At 37.5% G+C, this 19,285-nt stretch overlaps 1 protein-coding gene across 4 annotated transcripts in view; it reads left to right on the forward strand.

Annotated features, from left to right (window-relative positions):
- ciarta (circadian associated repressor of transcription a) overlaps window positions 1-18,516 on the forward strand; it is a 248,376-nt gene extending 229,860 nt beyond the window's left edge. For 3 of the 4 annotated variants that reach the window (XM_062029663.1, XM_062029661.1, XM_062029660.1), the window contains 5 exons: window positions 11,872-12,188; window positions 12,283-12,358; window positions 13,493-13,571; window positions 13,695-13,926; window positions 16,343-18,516. In XM_062029663.1, the coding sequence (XP_061885647.1) occupies window positions 11,874-12,188; window positions 12,283-12,358; window positions 13,493-13,571; window positions 13,695-13,926; window positions 16,343-16,897 (1,257 nt within the window). In that variant the 5' untranslated portion in view covers window positions 11,872-11,873 and the 3' untranslated portion in view covers window positions 16,898-18,516. Of the gene's footprint in view, window positions 1-9,650; window positions 9,824-11,871; window positions 12,189-12,282; window positions 12,359-13,492; window positions 13,572-13,694; window positions 13,927-16,342 lie in introns of those variants that run through there. The other variant, XM_062029662.1, reaches the window with a different exon arrangement.
- Window positions 18,517-19,285: the final 769 nt, after the last annotated feature.

Genomic DNA, 19,285 nt, shown 5'->3' on the forward strand with positions numbered 1-19,285 from the left:
GTTCGCCAGAACAGTTTGTTAGTGGCCACTCTTGCTGTGGAGTGAGACAATCTTTGGAGGACAATCTTTGCCGCTGTACACTCCAGAGTCATATAGTTTGGTACTTGAAATATGTTAGCATGGTGACATTAGCATGCCAGAATGCAAACTTTTTCAAACCTAGAGTCATATACTGTAACTTGGTTCTTGTCATATGCTAACAGTTAGCATGTTATCATGCAAACTTTTGCCACCGTCCACCACAGTCATATAACTTGGCACTTGACGTATGGTAACTGTTAGCATGTTCATGCTACCATGCTAACTTTTTCAGACAATTTTGCCACCGTACACCCTAGAGTCATGTGACTTGGCACTTGACATGTGTTAACTGTTAGCATGCTGACATTAGCATGCCAGTATGCTAACTTTTTCAGCCAAACTTTTTCAACCCCAGAGTCATATACTATAACTTGGTACTTCTCGTATGCTAACTGTTAGCATATGAACAGTTAGCATTTTATCATGCGAACATTAGCATGCTAAACTTTTCAATTTTGCCGCCATACACCCTAGCCATATAAATTGGCACTTGACATATGTTAACTTAATTTTGTCGCTCTCTCCCAGAGCCATATAACTTGGTAATTGAGATATGCTGTTTTTTATCATGCTAACGTTAGTACGTTTTTTTGCTTATTTTGCAGCCGCATACCTCAAACACCTATAACTAGGTAATTTTACACAGCATGCTAACATTAGCATTTCAGTTTGGCTCACACACATACAGCATTCACAGCTGTTTTTTGGAAATTGCATATCCTGATTTAGTTGCTGATCAATTTGAATTTATTGATATTTTCTGAGTTTGTTTATTTTTATTTTTTTAGTATCTAATGGTTTAAGTCTGGCAAAAATATTTATAGTTAAAGCAAGGATTAACATTTGTTTTGAATTTCAGGCAATTTGATGCACTTTGAATATTTTATGTCACAAATGTTGATAAAGTTACCGTATTTTTCGGAGTATAAATCGCTCCGGAGTATAAATCGCTCCAGAGTATAAGCCGCTCCGGAGTATAAGCCGCACCAGCCGAAAATGCATAATGAAGAAGGAAAAAAACATATATAAGTCGCACTGGAGTATAAGTCGCATTTTTTGGGGAAATGTATTTGATAAAACCCAACACCAAGAATAGACATTTGAAAGGCAATTTAAAATAAATAAAGAATAGTGAACAACAGGCTGAATAAGTGTACGTTATATGAGGCATAAATAACCAACTGAGAACGTGCCTGGTATGTTAACGTAACATATTATGGTAAGAGTCATTCAAATAACTATAACATATAGAACATGCTATACGTTTACCAAACAATCTGTCACTCCTAATCGCTAAATCCCATGAAATCCTATACGTCTAGTCTCTTACGTGAATGAGCTAAATAATATTATTTGGTATTTTACGCTAATGTGTTAATAATTTCACACATAAGTCGCTCCTGAGTATAAGTCGCAACCTCGGCCAAACTATGAAAAAAACTGCGACTTATAGTCCAGAAAATACGGTAGTATAACTTGGTACTTCTCATATGCTAACTGTTAGCATATGAACAGTTAGCATTTTATCATGCGAACATTAGCATGCTAACCTTTTCAATTTTGCCGCCATACACCCTAGCCATATAAATCGGCACTTGACACATGTTAACTGTTAGCATGCTGACGTTAGCATGCTGGTATGCTAATTTTTTCAGCCAATTTTGTCGCTCTCTCCCAGAGCCATATAACTTGGTAATTGAGATATGCTCATTTTTATCATGCTTACGTTAGCATGCTAATTTTTTTCGATAATTTTGCAGCCGCACACCTCAAACTCATATAACTAGGTAATTTTACACATAGTAAACGTCAGCATGCTAACATTAGCGTTTCAGTTCATGCTGTTTTTTTTAAATTGCATATACTGAGTTAGTTGCTGATCAATTGAATGTATTGATATTTTCTTAGTTTGTTTATTTTTATTTTTTTTAGTATCTAATGGTTAAAGTCTGGCAAAAATATTTATAGTTAAAACAAGGTTTAAAAATGTTTTTGAATTTCAGGCAATTGATGCACTTTAAATATTTTCTGTTACAAATGTTGATAAAGTTAACTCCTTGTTGTAAGTTGATCTATATTTCTTTATTTATATTGTTGTTGTTGTCTTTAATGTTAATAAGGATGCAATGTAATGCATAGGTGTACCTTTATCCATTTTATAGACAAATTAGATTATTTATAGCTGAGAGTGGGGGTCAATAACCCAACCAACAGCCTTGGCAAAAACACCAGTGTGAATGTGAGGCAAAGTATCCTTTTTTTTTTAGGTTTTCACATGCAACCTTGACCTAAACCAGCAAATTGAACCGCCAGTATTTATGCCCCCTCAGCAAACAACAGAGGGGGGTTATGGTGCTAATTTCAAACAAAATTGGTTATCCATTAAGCCAGTGGTGTTCAAACTTTGCACACTAAAGCAGTGTTTTTCAACCTTTTTTGAGCCAGGGCACACCACCAGCAAAAATCATTAAAAAACGAAACTCAGTTGACAGTAAAAAGTCGGTGTCGCAATTGTTGGATATGACTTTAAAGCATAACCAAGCATGCATCAATATAGCTCTTGTCTCAAAGTAGGTGTACTGTCACGACCTGTCACATCACACCCTGACTTATTTTGAGTTTTTTGCTGTTTTCCTGTGTGTAGTGTTTTAGTTCTTGTCTTGCGCTCCTATTTTGGTGGCTTTTTCTCTTTTTTTGGTATTTTCCTGTAGCAGTTTCATGTCTTCCTTTGAGTGATATTTCCCGCATCTGCTTTGTTTTCGCAATCAAGAATATTTCAGTTGTTTTTATCCTTCTTTGTGGGGACATTGTTGATTGTCATGTCATGTTCGGATATACATTGTAGACGCCGTCTTTGCTTGTAAGTCTTTGCTGTTGTCCAGCATTCTGTTTTTGTTTACTTTGCAGCCAGTTCAGTTTTAGTTTAGTTTTGCATAGCCTTCCCTAAGCTTCAATGCCTTTTCTTAGGGGCACTCATATTTTGTTTATTTTTGGTTTAAGCATTAGATACCTTTTTACCTGCACCCTGCCTCCCGCTGTTTCCGACATCTACAAAGCAATTAGCTACCTGCTGCCACCTACTGATATGGAAGAGTATTACACGGTTACTCTGCCGAGCTTTAGACAACACCGACACTCAACAACAACACATCATTTGCAGACTATAATTACTGTTTTGCAAAAAATATTTTTAACCCAATTAGGTTAAATTAGATAATCTCCCGCGACACAGTGGTTGGAAAACCCTGCACTAAAGAATGAAAGCATGAGGGAGCCATTTTGATATTTTTCATGCTCAAAACCAAAACAATAAAAAAAAAAGTTTAACCTTTAGGGCCCCCCCTTAAGTTTGGTCAGTCATAATAATGTTGAAAATAAAACTGTTTAAAATAAAAATGATAAAAATAAGTCATATTTTATTTTTTTATTCAACGATTTAATGTCGAGATCAATTTCAGTGCATGGTGTCGATATAAAGTTTTGTTTTTGTTTGTTTGTTTTTAGTCCAATTTTTTTTTTTTAAATGTCCACGTAGAATATTTGTTGTGACGTAACTAAGCATTAAATTGGTCAATAATACATAGCATTATTATTTTTTGAGTAATGACAGTTTGACAGTTTTTTTGTTGTTATTTTTAGACCTTTTAAATACCTGGGGCTCCAAAAGGGCCACAGTCATAAAAGTGTTAAAAATAAATTATACATAGACTTTTTTTTTTAACTTGCAACACTCAAGTCTCTAGTCTAGATAAACTTCAGATCTGTCCGTCCATGCTTTGTTTTTTAATACCCTGTTTGTCAAAGAAAACTTCGTTTTTTTTATGGCAAACACACAATATATGCAGTACTTTTCCACCAAAAATATTTAAAAGTGGAATATTTTTTGTAAGGTGATGAGATCTTTGAATTGGTCAATAATTCTTAACAACATTGATTTTGATTCATTATTATTTTTTGCGCAATGACGGTTTAAAAACAAAATCTCACTAAACTTATTGGGGACCCAAAATGTCCCTACTCATAAAAGTGTTAAGTTAGAGTTGCTGTTTGTTTTTTAAACTTTCAATGCTTAAGTCTCTAAAACAACTTCAGATCCATCCGTCAATTAAAAAATGTTATGATTTTTTTCATGGTTTTTTTTTTTGTTTGTTTATTTGTTTTAACGCCTTTTTGTCAAAGATAACTTTGTTTTTTTAAATGGCAAACACAAAATATTTTCTCTCAAATATTTCAAAGTGTAATATTTGATGTGAAGTAATCTGAGGCTTGAATAAGTCAATAATTATTAACAAAATGTATTTTGATTCATTATTACTTAGTTTAAAAAAAATCTCACCAACATTCCTGGGGACCCAAAAAGGCCCCATTAATAAAAGTGTTGATAAGTCATAGTTTTGTTTTGTTTTTACTTTCAATGCTTAAGTCTCCATAACAACATCAGATCTGTCAGTCGGTTTTAAGTTTTCATAATTTTTTTTAATTTTTTTTAAAAATTATGATTTGTTTTATTCCTTTTTTTTTTGGTCAAATTTAAATTTGTGTTTTATATTGCAAACACACAAAATATGCAATATTTTCCCTCAAATTTTCCAAAGGGGAATATTTGATTTCAAGTAATAGGAGCATTGAATAGGCAAAAATTCATAACAACATAGAATTTTTTGTTTTTGTTTTTTTGTTTTAATGTCTTTTTGTCAACGATAACTTTGTTGTTTTAAATGGCAAACACAAAATATTTTCTCTCAAATATTTCAAAGTGTAATATTTGATGTGAAGCCTTGAATAGGTCAATAATTAATAACATTTATTTTGATTCATTATTACTTTTTTAACAATGACAGTTTAAAAACAACCCCACCAAAATTATTGGGGACCCAAAATGGCCCCACTCATAAAAGTGTTGATAAGTCATAATTGTTTTGTTTTTTTACTTTCAATGCTTAAGTCTCCCCGTCGATTTTAAGTTTTCATCATTTTTTCCTGTATTTTTTTTATTATTTATTTTACGCCTTTTTTTGTCAAAGATAACTTAGTGTTTTATATGGTACTTTTTTATATGGCAAACACACCAAATATGCAATATTTTCTCTCAAATATTTCAAAATAGAATATTTGATTTAAAGTAATAGGAGCTTTGAATAGGTCAATCATTCATAACAAAATGTATTTTGATTCATTATTACTTTTTGAACAATGACAGTTTAAAAAAAAATCCCACCAACACTTTTGGGCACCCAAAAAGGTCCCACTCATAAAAGTGTTGATAAATCAGTTGTTCTTGTTTTTTAACTTTCAATGCTTAAGTCTCTCCGTCGAGTTTTAGTTTTCATCATTTTTTTCATGTTTCTTTTAATTATCATTTGTTTTATGCCTTTTTTTGTGAAAGATAACTTAGTGTTTAATATGGCACACTTTTTTATATGGCAAAATATGCAATATTTTCTCTCAGATATTTCAAAGTTGAATATTTGATGTCAAGTAATCGGAGCCTTGAATAGGTCAATAATTCATAACAACATAGAATTTTTTATTTTTTATTTTTTGAGCAATGACAGCTTTAAAGAAGAAAAAAAACAGCCTGCATGGCAGCTTTGTTATGAGAGTCAACATTACACTTCACCTCGTTTATTCCACTGCTTTATGTTTTTCTTTTTTTAATATTATTTTTATAATGTGCTGTGTGTGGGCCATCAATGCCATAATATAATAAAATGTGTTTTTAATTTAATAAAATCTAGCAATTGTTCTTTCTCTAAAAATGATAACTTTTAAAAATATATATACAGTCGTGGTCAAAAGTTTACATACACTTGTAAAGAACATAATGTCATGGCTGTCTTGAGTTTCCAATCATTTCTACAACTCTTATTTTTTTGTGATAGAGTGATTGGAGCACATACTTGTTGGCCACAAAAAACATTCATGAAGTTTGGTTCTTTTATGAATTTATTATGGCTCTACTGAAAATGTGAGCAAATCTGCTGAGTCAAAAGTATACATACAGCAATGTTAATATTTGCTTACATGTCCCTTGGCAAGTTTCACTGCAATAAGGCACCAGTTCCATTGGCAGCAAAACAATGGAACTGGTAGTATTATGCCCAGAGCATAATACTACCACCACCATGCTTGAAGGTAGGTATGATGTTCCTGGGATTAAAGGCCTCACCTTTTCTCCTCCAAACATATTGCTGGGTATTGTGACTACACAGCTCAATTTTCATCTGACATCACATGGACAAAGATAAGACCTTCTGAAGGAAAGTTCTGTGGTCAGATGTAACAAAAATAGAGCTGTTTGGCCAAGATACCCAGCAATATGTTTGGAGGACAAAAGGTGAGGCCTTTAATCCCAGGACACCACGCCTACCGTCAAGCATGGTGGTGGTAGTATTATGCTCTGGGCCTGTTTTGTTGCAATGGAACTGGTGCTTTACTTAGAGTAAATGGGACAATGAAAAAGGAGGATTACCTAAAATCATCAGCCCGGAGGTTGGGTCTTGGGCGCAGTCGGGTCTTCCAACAGGACAATGACCCCAAACACATGTAAAAAGTGGTAAAGGAATGGCTAAATCAGGCTAGAATTAAGGTTTTGTAATGGCCTTCCCAAAGTCCTGACTTAAATGTGTGGACAATTCTGAAGAAACAAGTCCATGTCAGAAAACCAAAACATTTAGCTGAACTGCACCAATTTTGTCAAGAGGAGTGGTCAAAAGTCCAACCAGAAGCTTGTGGATAGCTACCAAAAGTGCCTTATTGCAGTGAAACTTGCCAAGGGACATGTAAGCAAATATTAACATTGCTGTATGTATACTTTTGACCCAGCAGATTTGGTCACATTTTCAGTAGACCCATAATAAATTCATAAAAGAACCAAACTTCATGAATGTTTTTTTGTGACCAACAAGTATGTGCTCCAATTACTCTATCACAAAAAAATAAGGATTGTAGAAATTATTGGATACTCAAGACAGCCATGACATTATGTTCTTTACAAGTGTATTTAAACTCTATGTATTTCATCCTGAAAGACCCATCCCACCCAGGGCACTGCCACCTAGAACTGCTACCCTCGGGCAGACGCTATAGGGTGCTAAAAGCGGGCACAAATAGACTAAAAAACAGTTTTTACCCAAGAGCCATAGGAGCATTAAACAGGCCTGAGTGAGCACAATGTGTCCGTCAGGTCCTCATGTGTCATGTCTTTTTTTATTTTTTCGGACTATAATGTGCAATAATGTTATATGTGTATATTAGTGGTTCTTAACCTTGTTGGAGGTACCGAACCCCACCAGTTTCATGTGCGCATTCACCGAACCCTTCTTTAGTGAAAAATAAAATGATGTTTTTTTTTCAAATTCAAGACAAAGTTATATGTTTTTGGTAACACTTTAGTATGGGGAACATATTCTAAGTAACAAAGACTTAATTTAGAGTTATTTGGTTAGGGTTAGAGGGTTAGGGCTATAATAAGGCCATGCCAAATAAGGCATTAATAAGTACTTAATAATGACTAGTTAAGAGCCAATGTGTTACTAGTTTGCATATTAATAAGCAACTAATTAATGGTGAATATGTTCCCCATACTAAAGTGTTACCATGTTTTTTTACTGGTGCACAAAATGAACCGTACATGAACATCACCTTGTTCAAACAACAAAACCAACACAGTGCATAAACTCACAACAAATTACACACCTGCAAATCAGTGTGACTTCTGCTGTTGCCGTATCCGTAATACACCGATAGGGAGAAGTTTTTATTTACACGATGAGTCGGGTGTGTCTTGACCTCCGCCGAACCCCTGAGGCCGACTCACCGAACCCCTAGGGTTTGATCAAACCCAGGTTAAGAACCACTGGTGTATATGTATATATAGGGCTGTGAATCTTTATAATCTGTATATATATATATATATATATATATATATATATATATATATATATATATATATATATATATATATATATATATATATATATATATATATATATATATATATATATATATGTATATATATATATGTATGTATGTATGTATGTATGTATGTATGTATGTATATACAGTATACAGTATATGTATATATGTGTATATATATATATATATATATGTATATATATATATATATATATATATATATATATATATATATATACAGTATCTATATATATATGTGTATATATATATATATATATATATATATATATATATATATATATATATATATATATATATATATATATATATATATATATATATATTAGGGCTGTGAATCTTTGGGTGTCCCACAATTCGATTCAATATCGATTCTTGGGGTCACGATTTGATTCAAAATCGATTTTTTTTTTTTTCAATTCAACACGATTCTCGATTCAAAACCGATTTTTTTCCCCGATTCAAAAGGATTCTCTATTCATTCAATACATAGGATTTCAGCAGGATCTACCCCAGTCTGCTGACATGCAAGCAGAGTAGTAGATTTTTGTAAAAAGCTTTTATAATTGTAAAGGACGATGTTTTATCAACTGATTGCAATAATGTAAGATTGTTTTAACTATTAAATGAACCAAAAATATGACTTATTTTATCTTTGTGAAAATATTGGACACAGTGTGTTGTCAAGTTTATGAGATGCGATGCAAGTGTAAGCCACTGTGACACTATTGTTCTTTTTTTATAATTTTTTATAAATGTCTAATGATAATGTCAATGAGGGATTTTTAATCACTGCTATGTTGACCCAGCAACTGAGTGTTGCTGGGTCGGGTTTGATTTTGGAATTGGATTGCATTGTTATGGTATTGCTGTGTATTGTTGTGTTGGATTGATTAATTAAAAACAAAAACAAAACAAAAAAAACAATGTTTTTAAATAAATAAATAAAAATTAACAAAAAAAAATCGATTTTTAAAAAAATGAGAATCGATTCTGAATCGCACAACGTGAGAATCGCCATTCGAATTCGAATCGATTTTTTCCCACACCCCAAATATATATGCATACGTGTGGCTTTGTGCATGTGTGTGGATATATACATATAGATACATATCTTCTTTTTTATCTTTTTTTAAAATCTTTTTTTACTATTTATGTTACTAAATTATTGTGTACGCACCTTAGGGGATCTGCTCCAATTTCGTTGTTCTTTGGACCTGTTCACTGTAATAATGACAATAAAACTCTATTCTATTCTATTTCCATAGAAGGGTATAATCAACAACAAATAATATACAGACAAATATGCTGCATAAGGTTGTCTTACTGCCTATGAGTGTTTGACTCGAGCTTCAGTGCACAAAACACATGCATGCACGTACACGCGCACGCCGCGTCCCCCCTCACGCGCGTGCTCACGCCCCCCTCGTTCCGTAGTAAGGCAAGCCTGCACACAAAAACACGATGGCAACACATGAGTGGGCGGGGCTTGGAGTGGCTCTCGCCGCCGTCCAATCGGCGCCGCGTAAGCCAATCACTGGCTGCCGGCCTCGACCAATGAGCGCGCGGCGCCTGCCCACCGCGGACCAACGGGCTGCCAGGATGACGCGGGCACGTGGACGCCGGCACATGTTGACGCCGCTGTAGTGGCGAGGAGGAGACACAGCACGACACACTCGGCGGAGTAAATGTGTGTCGCTCGGGTCCATGTTCCTCCTTTCGCCGAGTCTTCACTGAGTTGGAGATAAAAATCTACTTTTTTTTGGTGGCAGCTGCTCGGTTTTTTTAAAAAAAGCACAAATAGTGGGTGAGTCACGTTCTTTTTTTTCTGCGAGCTTCTAGAAGTTTCTCGACTAGCTGCATCCTGTTTATGCTAACATTTAGCTTATATATTACTATTATGTTTTGCCTGTACTTTGTGTATATTTTGGTATAATTACGATTTTTTTTTTTGGTGGGGTGAGTATTCGATTCTGGATGGATTCTCGATTCAAACCGATTCTTCCGAAGTATTATTTGATATAATAATTATAATGAAACTCTTTCAAAACACGTTAGAAAAGCTCCTTCCGGTTGCATGGCGATGTCCTAAAACCTATAAAATAAAATAGAAAAAAATATATACATATATAAATCGATTTTTGAAAAGTATAAAGGGGGGCGGGGTCGGTTCTTATATGCACTCTGCATATAAAAAAAAAAAAATCAAATGAATCCATTATCAATCAGTTATTGTATTAGGGGTGCACAAAAATGCATGAATCGATTTTAAATCGTTTCATAATAAAACATAAAAAAAAGATTTGAAAATAAAAAAAATTGAATAAAAAATCTATTCTATAAAGATGTTTTAGGCCATCTCCATGCAACCAGAAGGATCTTTTCTAACCTTAAAATTATAATTATTTTTTATCAAATAAAACAGTATGAAAATCAGTTTGAATCGAGACCCGATTCTGTTTTTTCCCCCAAAGATTCACGCCTATAATAATGATATATTTTGTTGCCTATAATACAAGCTTAGATGGGGAGGTTTTGCACAGATAGTTATTTAATTAACATGTTGGGTTTATCCATCCAATCCACTATATTTATATAGCGCATTTTAAACAACAAAAATGTTTCCAAAGTGCTGCACAAAAATATTAAAAACAAGATTCAAATACTATCCTTAGCTCCACCAATGACTGAATAAAAAATAAATAAATATAAAAATAAATGTGATTAAAACGATTTTAAAGGGTGAACCCAATTAAAACAATACATAGAAATACAAATTTAAAAACACAGATTTTAGTGTTTTATTTGCAAGTAAATGTGTCAAAGTGCACCCCGTCCATATCCTTCAATGTTTTTAATAGAAGTCTGTTAAATTCTGTCATTAAGAGGTCCATTCCTCCATCCTCTATCCCACTTGTTCTGATCAGGGTCATGGGTGAGCTTGAGTGTAACCCAGCTGACCTTTCAGAGTGAGGGGCGTGGTCTCGTCACCAGTTAATCACAGGGCAAAATGTAGACAAACAACCATTCATACCGCCGGACAATTTAGGGGACTACGTTTAGTCCGGACTTGCATGCTTATTGGAATGTGGGAGGAAGCCGGAGTATACTTGTAAACTCCACACAGAGATGTTTACAACAGATCTCGGGACTGGGAAGTCATATACTGCCTTTTCTTCTTGCTCTATGACTTTATTACAATCCTGTGTGGTAGTGAGTATCTCCTATGGGAGAAAAACAAATGTTTACAACACAGATATGAACCCCCAATTTCTCAACGGAGATTCTTGACAACTAAGGGAAGCCATATACTGCCCTTTTCTTCTCGTTCTTGTGGCGTTCTTAAAATCCTATGCTGGTAGTAAAAGTGAGTATCTCTGTGACCTCCCCCAGGGCTTACACTGAGAAGGGTTGGGGGAGAAAGGACTAGAATTCAAAATGTGAAGGGGGGAGGACAGGAAGGCTCTGAGGATGAGCTGAAGGGAGATGAGAGGCATACAGAGAGGAAAGAGAGGGGTGTGTGTGTGTGCGAGGGGAGGGAGTTTGTCGGCAGGCGATGGCGGTAGTGGCGTTGGGTGGGGGGAAGGATGGAGCGCCAGCCAGCGACAGAGCGGGCGGGGCTTTAGCAGAGCACTGGAAGCAGTGAAAGAGACGGCCTATTCTGATTCCACTACACTACTACTCTACGCACAAGCTCCCATCCCCCTCGTTTTTACTCTCTTCCCTCCTCTTCAATGGGCGCCAGACATTGTGCGCCGACTGGCTACTCCGTTAAAGTAGGACACTCGAGCTCCCTCCGTTTTGTGCAATTCAACATTTTTAATGTTTGTCTGCCATTTGGTTTCCCCAAAACAGAGATGCAGTCCCAGGGCAGCACTTCCTCCCAGCCTTCCTTCGACTCCCTGAGCTCCAGCGACAGCCTCCTGCTCAGCGACTCCGACGACACCGATGTCTTCCTGACGGACAGCTGCTCCTCGGCCGTCCTCGATGGCGCGGGCGGCTCTTCGGCCCGGGCGTCGGAGAGCCCCGGGTCGCAGTGGGCGTGCGACGGCTTCACTGACAAAGACGAGGAAGAGGAGGCGGCGTACGGGACGGGGAACAAGGCGGCGCACAACGCTCGTCCTACGGGTCAGGTTCCCAAATCCCAGCGTGATCTCCTGTTTGCTCAGAAGGTGAGGTAACGCTGAACTTCCACGATTGAAGAAGGCCCTGCAGGGACAAGCCAGACTTTGTACTGATCTGTCTTCCTCTCACTTCTTGTCACAGTGTGCTGAGTTGCAAGGTTTTGTCAGACCTCTGCTGCAGCTGCTGAATGGACTAAAGAAAGGGCGATTCGACCGTGGTAAGCATCCTTATATCATTCCTACGCCCCCAAGTGCTCTGGAAGACGTGCTAGCATATAAATGTACATATATACATACATGTATATTATTTGAAAACCAGGGCAACATTTTTTTCGTAAAATGAAAAGTGAGGCATACAAAAACCGAGGTTCCACTTAGGCCTGGGCCGATACCAAATTTTTCTGGACAAAATATTGACCTACAAATTAGTGCCGATAAACGATATTATTGTCAACATTATTTTGAGGCCAAATTAACCACTGATATAATGATAATACATAATAATAATAATGCAAGTATACCCTTTGAAATGCAATAAACTTGTATTTCTCATATATTTTAACATTGTAGTTGTAATGTAAGCTTTGAAATATTTAAGGTTAAAAAAAAAAAAAAAAATACTCTCTTAGCAAAATTTGGGCCCAGAATAAAAATCACAACCAAAAGCAATTAAAATAGCTTCTGTCTCTGTTACTGAAACAATAAATAGAATGGCTAAATAAAGTTATTGTGACCAAAATTATCACTGTTAGCAATATTATTGCGGAATTGGTGAATGTGCTCAAAAAGTACTTTTAACCAAGTTGTATGTTTTGTTTAATAACTAAAATAAATAGCCACACAATCTTGCCAGAGGAAAAAAAAAATTCTTCCGACTTCATAAGAGCAATATGGTTTTTGTTAGTGTGTTTTAAATATGTGTATCTTCTTTCATTTTAATTTGTAAACGTTTTAAAATGTTTTGTTTTTCTTCGATTAATTCAAATTGAGTGATCAGTTCTGTTTCCTAATAGGAAAGGACGTAAATGTCGCTTGTTTTCATGTTAGCATTTAAGCTCGCTAGCAAGCCAACGCTCGTCGTTCCTTAAGGTTTATCAAAGTGCAGTTATCAATCACGGTTTTTTCAATCATTTTAATTTAATACTGTAATACTAACTGTTGGGAGTTTTCCTGCAGTTATCATTAATGCTGTTTACGTGCATGTAGTACAAACGCCCACAGCTGCTGAAACATGTTTGACATAAAAGTATGTAACAGCAGGTGTTTCCAGCCAATCAGAAGTATGGCTTTACTGTTGTCGACTCTGGCGTCTGCGCTATCGCTAACTGGAGTATTATGTTTATGATTGGCAGGTCTAAGTAGTTTCCAGCAGAGTGTCGCCATGGATCGAATCCAGAGAATCGTGGGTGTTTTACAGAGACCAAACAGCGGGTAAGACTTTCCCCACCCCCACCCTGCCAACTCACTTCTTGACTTGGATGAAAAGCATCTAAAGGCCATAATTAACATATGAAACACGTCCTCACTGACTTCATTCTGGATTTCTTCTTACAGAGAGAAGTACCTCAAAACTCTGCTGCAGGTGGAGATGATGCTGAAGCTTTGGTTTCCCCAAATCACAAGTCCGCCCGCGTCGACCGCCTCCAGCATGGCATCCTCCCCCGCCCGCTCTCTCCAAGACGCGCCGGTCACCACGCCCGTCACCACGTCCGTCACCACACCAGTCACCACGCCGGTCACCACGCCGCCGCACAAGCACAGGGATCAGTCGCATATCCCAGTGAAGGTGAGGGTGCGCTCGGAACATCAAGTTACCAGTCAGTTATTGTTACAGTTCACAGAGGAAAAGTGTGGCAACAACCAAAAAACAAAGTGTTCAAACTTTTGATGCATTTTGTACATTTAAAGATGCTAAAACCAATCCAATATATGTGAATATTAGGGGCGCACAAAAAAAACACGAATTGCGATACTTATTCATCCCCGTTCTAAATCAATTCATAATTTCAAAAATTAGTTTAAACAAACCAACAAAAAAAGATAATATATACTGTATATATGTGTGTGTATGTTATATATATGTACAGGTATATATATATATATATATATATATATATATATATATATATATATATATATATATATATATATATATATATATATATATAAAACACATAAATGTATATATAAAACACATATATATACATATATATTTGTATTTTTTTATGAGAACCAATTTTTAAAAAGCCAATTTGGGGGCATCTCCATGATGCAACCAGAATGTGCTTTTCTAACCTGTAACCTGTTTTGAAAAAGTTGTATTATAATTAATATACCAAATATTACATTGTGAGAATCTGAATCGAGAATCGATTTTGAGTAGAATCGTCACCCCAGGAATTGGATCGACTCGTTAGGTGTCCAAAGATTCACACCCTTTGTGAATATATGCTAAAATATCTAGCCCAAAAAATCTTTGTTTTAAAAGGGACAAAGCAAATTGGATAGTGCAAGATCGAAAAGAATGTCTCGTTAATAATAAATTAATTTAATTATTATGTTTGGGCCAACAAAAAACTAACTTTGGGAGATAAATTAGCCTTACAACAAGAGATGGAACTTTAGAAAAGGAGACCACGCGTCTCTGTCCTGGTTGCTCAGTACAATTAGTTGATTATAACAAGGCTTTATTATTTCTAATAAAGTATCGTCACCTGCCAGACATCCTTAGAGAACAAGCAGTTTTGAATTTTATTGTACTTTTCCCACTCCATGCAAAGAATCAACCGGGAGACAACCAAACTTGATAGTTGATACTGTTACCTGATTGGCTGTTAGCGTGTCGCTCCCATCAGTGATCACTTCCTGCGTTGCTCGGTTACCAGAGAGCAAGTGTCTTTGGTCACGCAACCAACATCGCTTCGCAACTTCCGTTTTCTCCCGACAAGGAAGAAAAACAAAAAGAGTTTATCAAATACATTTTTGATTGCAATATATATTGATATCGATTTATCGCCCAGTACAGTTAAATAGGTTTTTGTTTTTGTTCAGAAGTGCAAACAAACACACTCAACCCTCAGAAGTGTGAACAAGCTCTTAATCCTAAAAAAAAAAAAAATTGTTTACAAAAGTTACAGGACAGCACTCCAATTATAGTCTTTATTGCATCATGAACCCTTTCTCAGCGTGCACAAGCAACAAAGTGAATTCATTTATTAATAATAATAATAGATCATTAATTATACCCCTCAAATGGGCTCACCACTCATAGGAGGGGGCTTAAAGGTTGGGTGCAATGTGAGCTGAGTGGCAGCCAAAGGCTGGGATGAGAATCAGCACCTCCAAGTCCATGGTTCTTGCCTGGGTAATGGTGGTGTGCCATCTCCGGGTAGAGGAGGAGATCCTGCCCCAAGTGGAGGAGTTCATGTACCTCGGGGTCTTGTTGACAAGGGAAGGAAGAGTGGATGGTGAGATCGACAGGCAGACCGGTGTGGCGTCTGCAGTGATGCGGACCCTGCATTGGTCTGTCTTTGTGAAGAAGGAGCTGAGTCGGAAGGCAAAGCTCTCGATTTACTAGACGATCTACGTTCATAACCTCACCTATGGTCATGATCTTCGGGTTATGACCGAAAGAATAAGATCACGGGTACAAGCGGCCAAAATGAGTTTCCTCCGTCGGGTGGCGGGGCTCTCCCTTAGAGATAGGGTGAGAAGCTCTGTCATTTGGGAGGAGCTCAAAGTAAAGCTGCTGCTCCTCCACATCAAAGGGAGCCAGATGAGGTGGTTCGGGCATCTGGTCAGGACGCCACCCGGACGCCTCCTTTGGGAGGTGTTTAGGGCACGTCCGACCGGTAGGAGGCCACGGGGAAGACCCAGGACACGGTAGGGAGACTGTCTCCCGGCTGGTCTGGAAACGCCTCGGGATCCCCCGGGAGGAGCTGGAGTCTGGGCTTCTTTGCTTGAGCTGCTGCCCCCGCGACCTGACCTCGGATAAGCGGAAGAAGATGGATGGAATTAATTATAATAGGAGTGCTGTCCTGTACTGTTTGTGCACAGTTATGGTGACAGTTTGACCCTGGAACAGATTAATTAACTTTCTTAAAGACCCCTTTAACAAACGGGGTGCTTAAAAGTGGGATAATTGTTGTCCTTGTGCAATGGAAACACAATCAAATGTGAACCAAACTGACTTCACATTGCAGAAACGCAGACTCAGCTGGACGGGGACAGACTCTCCAACGACGTCTCCAGGGATGCCCAAGTGCCCTCGCCTCAGTCCCGAAGAGAAGACGACGACCAAAAAGCAAGACGGGGGTGAAGAAGACGTCGGCCGCCGCCCTTCCCCCGCTTCGCCATTACTGTCTTCACCAGACATGAGTGGCAACGCAAAGAGGAACAAAAGCGACGGCAAGTTCAAAACGTGCCGGGGGTCGGAGCCGAGCCTCACGTGGATGCACGTTGCTCCCATCCTGTCCCCGCGCAAGACCTGTCCGTCACAGGAGAGCACGGCGACGGCTCGTAGCGATGACCAGCCGATCCCGGCCGGCAGCAGGGGCGGCCCGGCCACGCAGGACAGCGCCATCTCCTCCACCACGCCCTCCAAGCACACCAAGAGTCTCAAGAAAGTCGCCCGGTGCCAAAGCCAGCCTGCCGAGCCCCTTAGCGAGACACAGACTTGTCAGAGTCGAAGCCCGTCCAGCCACGCCGCGGTCAAGCCTCTGACCCGGGCGTGCCGCCCCGCGCACTCGGACACCTGAGGACACGCAGCTCCGTTTCGGCGCACTTCCTGTGAGCGAAGACGGGGTGAGACCAGAGGCGCCGAAGAAAGAGTGGATAATCACAATTCTGTAAAAAAAAACAAAAAACGCAGCAAGCAAACTCTTGTAGCTCAATTGTCGAAGCAATCAGCACACACCACTTCCTGTCTGGAGAGGAAGTAACTGAGCATGATGACGATGGAGCAAGACGGGACAAAAAAGAAGTGAACGTTCGTGTACAGTAGGTGTCAGGTGGGAAGAAAAAATGATGTCATCAACTGACGAATGTAATCCAAGAAGAGTTGGGGTGGCGGTGAGGAATCCTAAAGACCCCCGCAGTTAATTTATTCCTACGTCGATCCGACACTGCATTTATTTATTCTTTGTATTTATTTATCAGGCAGCTGAGTATCGCCCGCTGTGCGCAAAACACAAACAGCGAGGCCATCAACCTCTTTTTTTTTTTTTTTTTTTTTTTTTGAATGATTCATATTATTATCCACATTGTTGACAAGTTTTATTCCTATCATTCTTGGGACAAAAAATGTAGAGGAAATGTCTTCACTGAACTGTTGGACTACTGTGCCTTTTTACCAAATAGGATGTGTTGTTTTTTGGGTTTTTTTAAGAAACAATTGGTGCTTTCAGTGCATTCTTGCTGCATTCTGATTGTTTGCTCGCATTGGACATTTGTACCTAGCATCGCGTTAGCATCATTCTGCTAGCCTTTTTTTTTTTGTTTCTTTTTTTTTTAAATTTCTCCTCTCGGTTTCCGACCCGAATCCAGGGACGGCGACGAGGAGCTGCACTCAAGGCTGGTGCGCTGAGAAAACTTGAAACGCCAACAATTCGGGTGAGGGGAAATGTTGACTTGCACCACCACCCTCTCGCTGCTGCTATTCTGCATTCGTAACGCCGGCCTAAATGATAGGAGGTTCATTTTTGACGTTTGAAAGTGTAGTGCGGGCAACAAGACGGCAAATAACGACAACTTGATGCAAAACGTGTTGTAAATAATTTTTGACAAAACTCTTTTTCAATCGGTATGAGGTAAAAAGCCTCCATGCGACCACTTTTTTCATGTATTTTTTTCTTCAATAATTTTTTATTATATTATGTCGATTTTAAAAAGTGTTATTTTATTTTACTCTTATTTAATTTTAGTTAAGCCTTTCATGACTCCGGAGTCAAACCCGTGTCCAAACAAGGCGATTGGATGCAGAATATGCTGACTCGTCAATAGTGTGTGTGTGTGTGTGTGTGAATGTGTGTGTGAGGGTGGGAGTGTGGTGGGGTCCGCTTCCACCACGCCCATGTTTTTTTACGGCCAAGGTGTGACCGATTGCACATACTTTTTGTTGTTTTCCATGTACGTTTTCTACTTTATGGACTGTGGTTGGAAGGATTTGGGAATTTTGCTGTAGCCTTCCTCTTCTTCTACCGTTCAACTGCACCCCTCCCCCACCACTTTGACCCTCCCCCTTTCAGCTCCTTCAATCTTCTTAGTTTTCTTACACTAAACTCTTCACTTGTTACTCTTCTGGCTACTTTTTTCAGTAACCATAGAAACGAAGAAAGGTTTTTTTAAAAAGAAATAAACAAGTTTTTTCAAAGATGAATTGTTGCATTGGGGTTATTTTGGCATGTATGGCTATTTAATTCCTTTTTAAAGAGCTGTTTAAAAGTCTGTTTTTTTATTATTAAGGAAACAATCGCTAGCATTAGTTATAAAATAAGAATTAAAATATATTAATTTACACAAATATTACTACATAAGTGGGAATTATTCTGAAATATGTTATTGTTGTGTTTTCATAGTAAATAAGTCCACAAGGCTGTGCCAAATTTCCAGAATTTTTCCTTCCCCTAAAATAATTTGTGGCACAAAAGTGGTTTAACCATCAAGAAAAAAAAAAATGAAAGAATAAAATGCATTAATCGATCCAAAAAGTGTAAATACAACTAGGATAACAATTATGAGATGGTAAAAAGGGCAGTGCAATGTTGTACTACCCTACCTGGGGTGCGTACGATTAAACTACTGCATATCAGAACCTACCAGAATAGTGAAAATAAATAAATAAATAAAATAAAAGATAAATACAATTTACAAACAAATATATATATATAAATATAAATTGTTATATATAAAATATTAAAAATATATTTATAAAATATTTACAGTCGAGGTTTCTGTGGTTTATCCGCTATAAAGCGGAAAATCCCCTGAAGACCAGGAAAATCTGCGAAACAGGCCTGTAAGGATGCTATAGCCTGTGTTTTTTCCTGACCTAACGTATATAAAATATTTATATATAAACATATATATTTATATAAAATACTTAAAAATAATATTTATATATATATTTTAAAATATATATGTATAAT

Source organism: Entelurus aequoreus, linkage group LG20 (genome assembly GCF_033978785.1).
Source record: "Entelurus aequoreus isolate RoL-2023_Sb linkage group LG20, RoL_Eaeq_v1.1, whole genome shotgun sequence".
Taxonomy (NCBI): Eukaryota; Metazoa; Chordata; class Actinopteri; order Syngnathiformes; family Syngnathidae; genus Entelurus; species Entelurus aequoreus.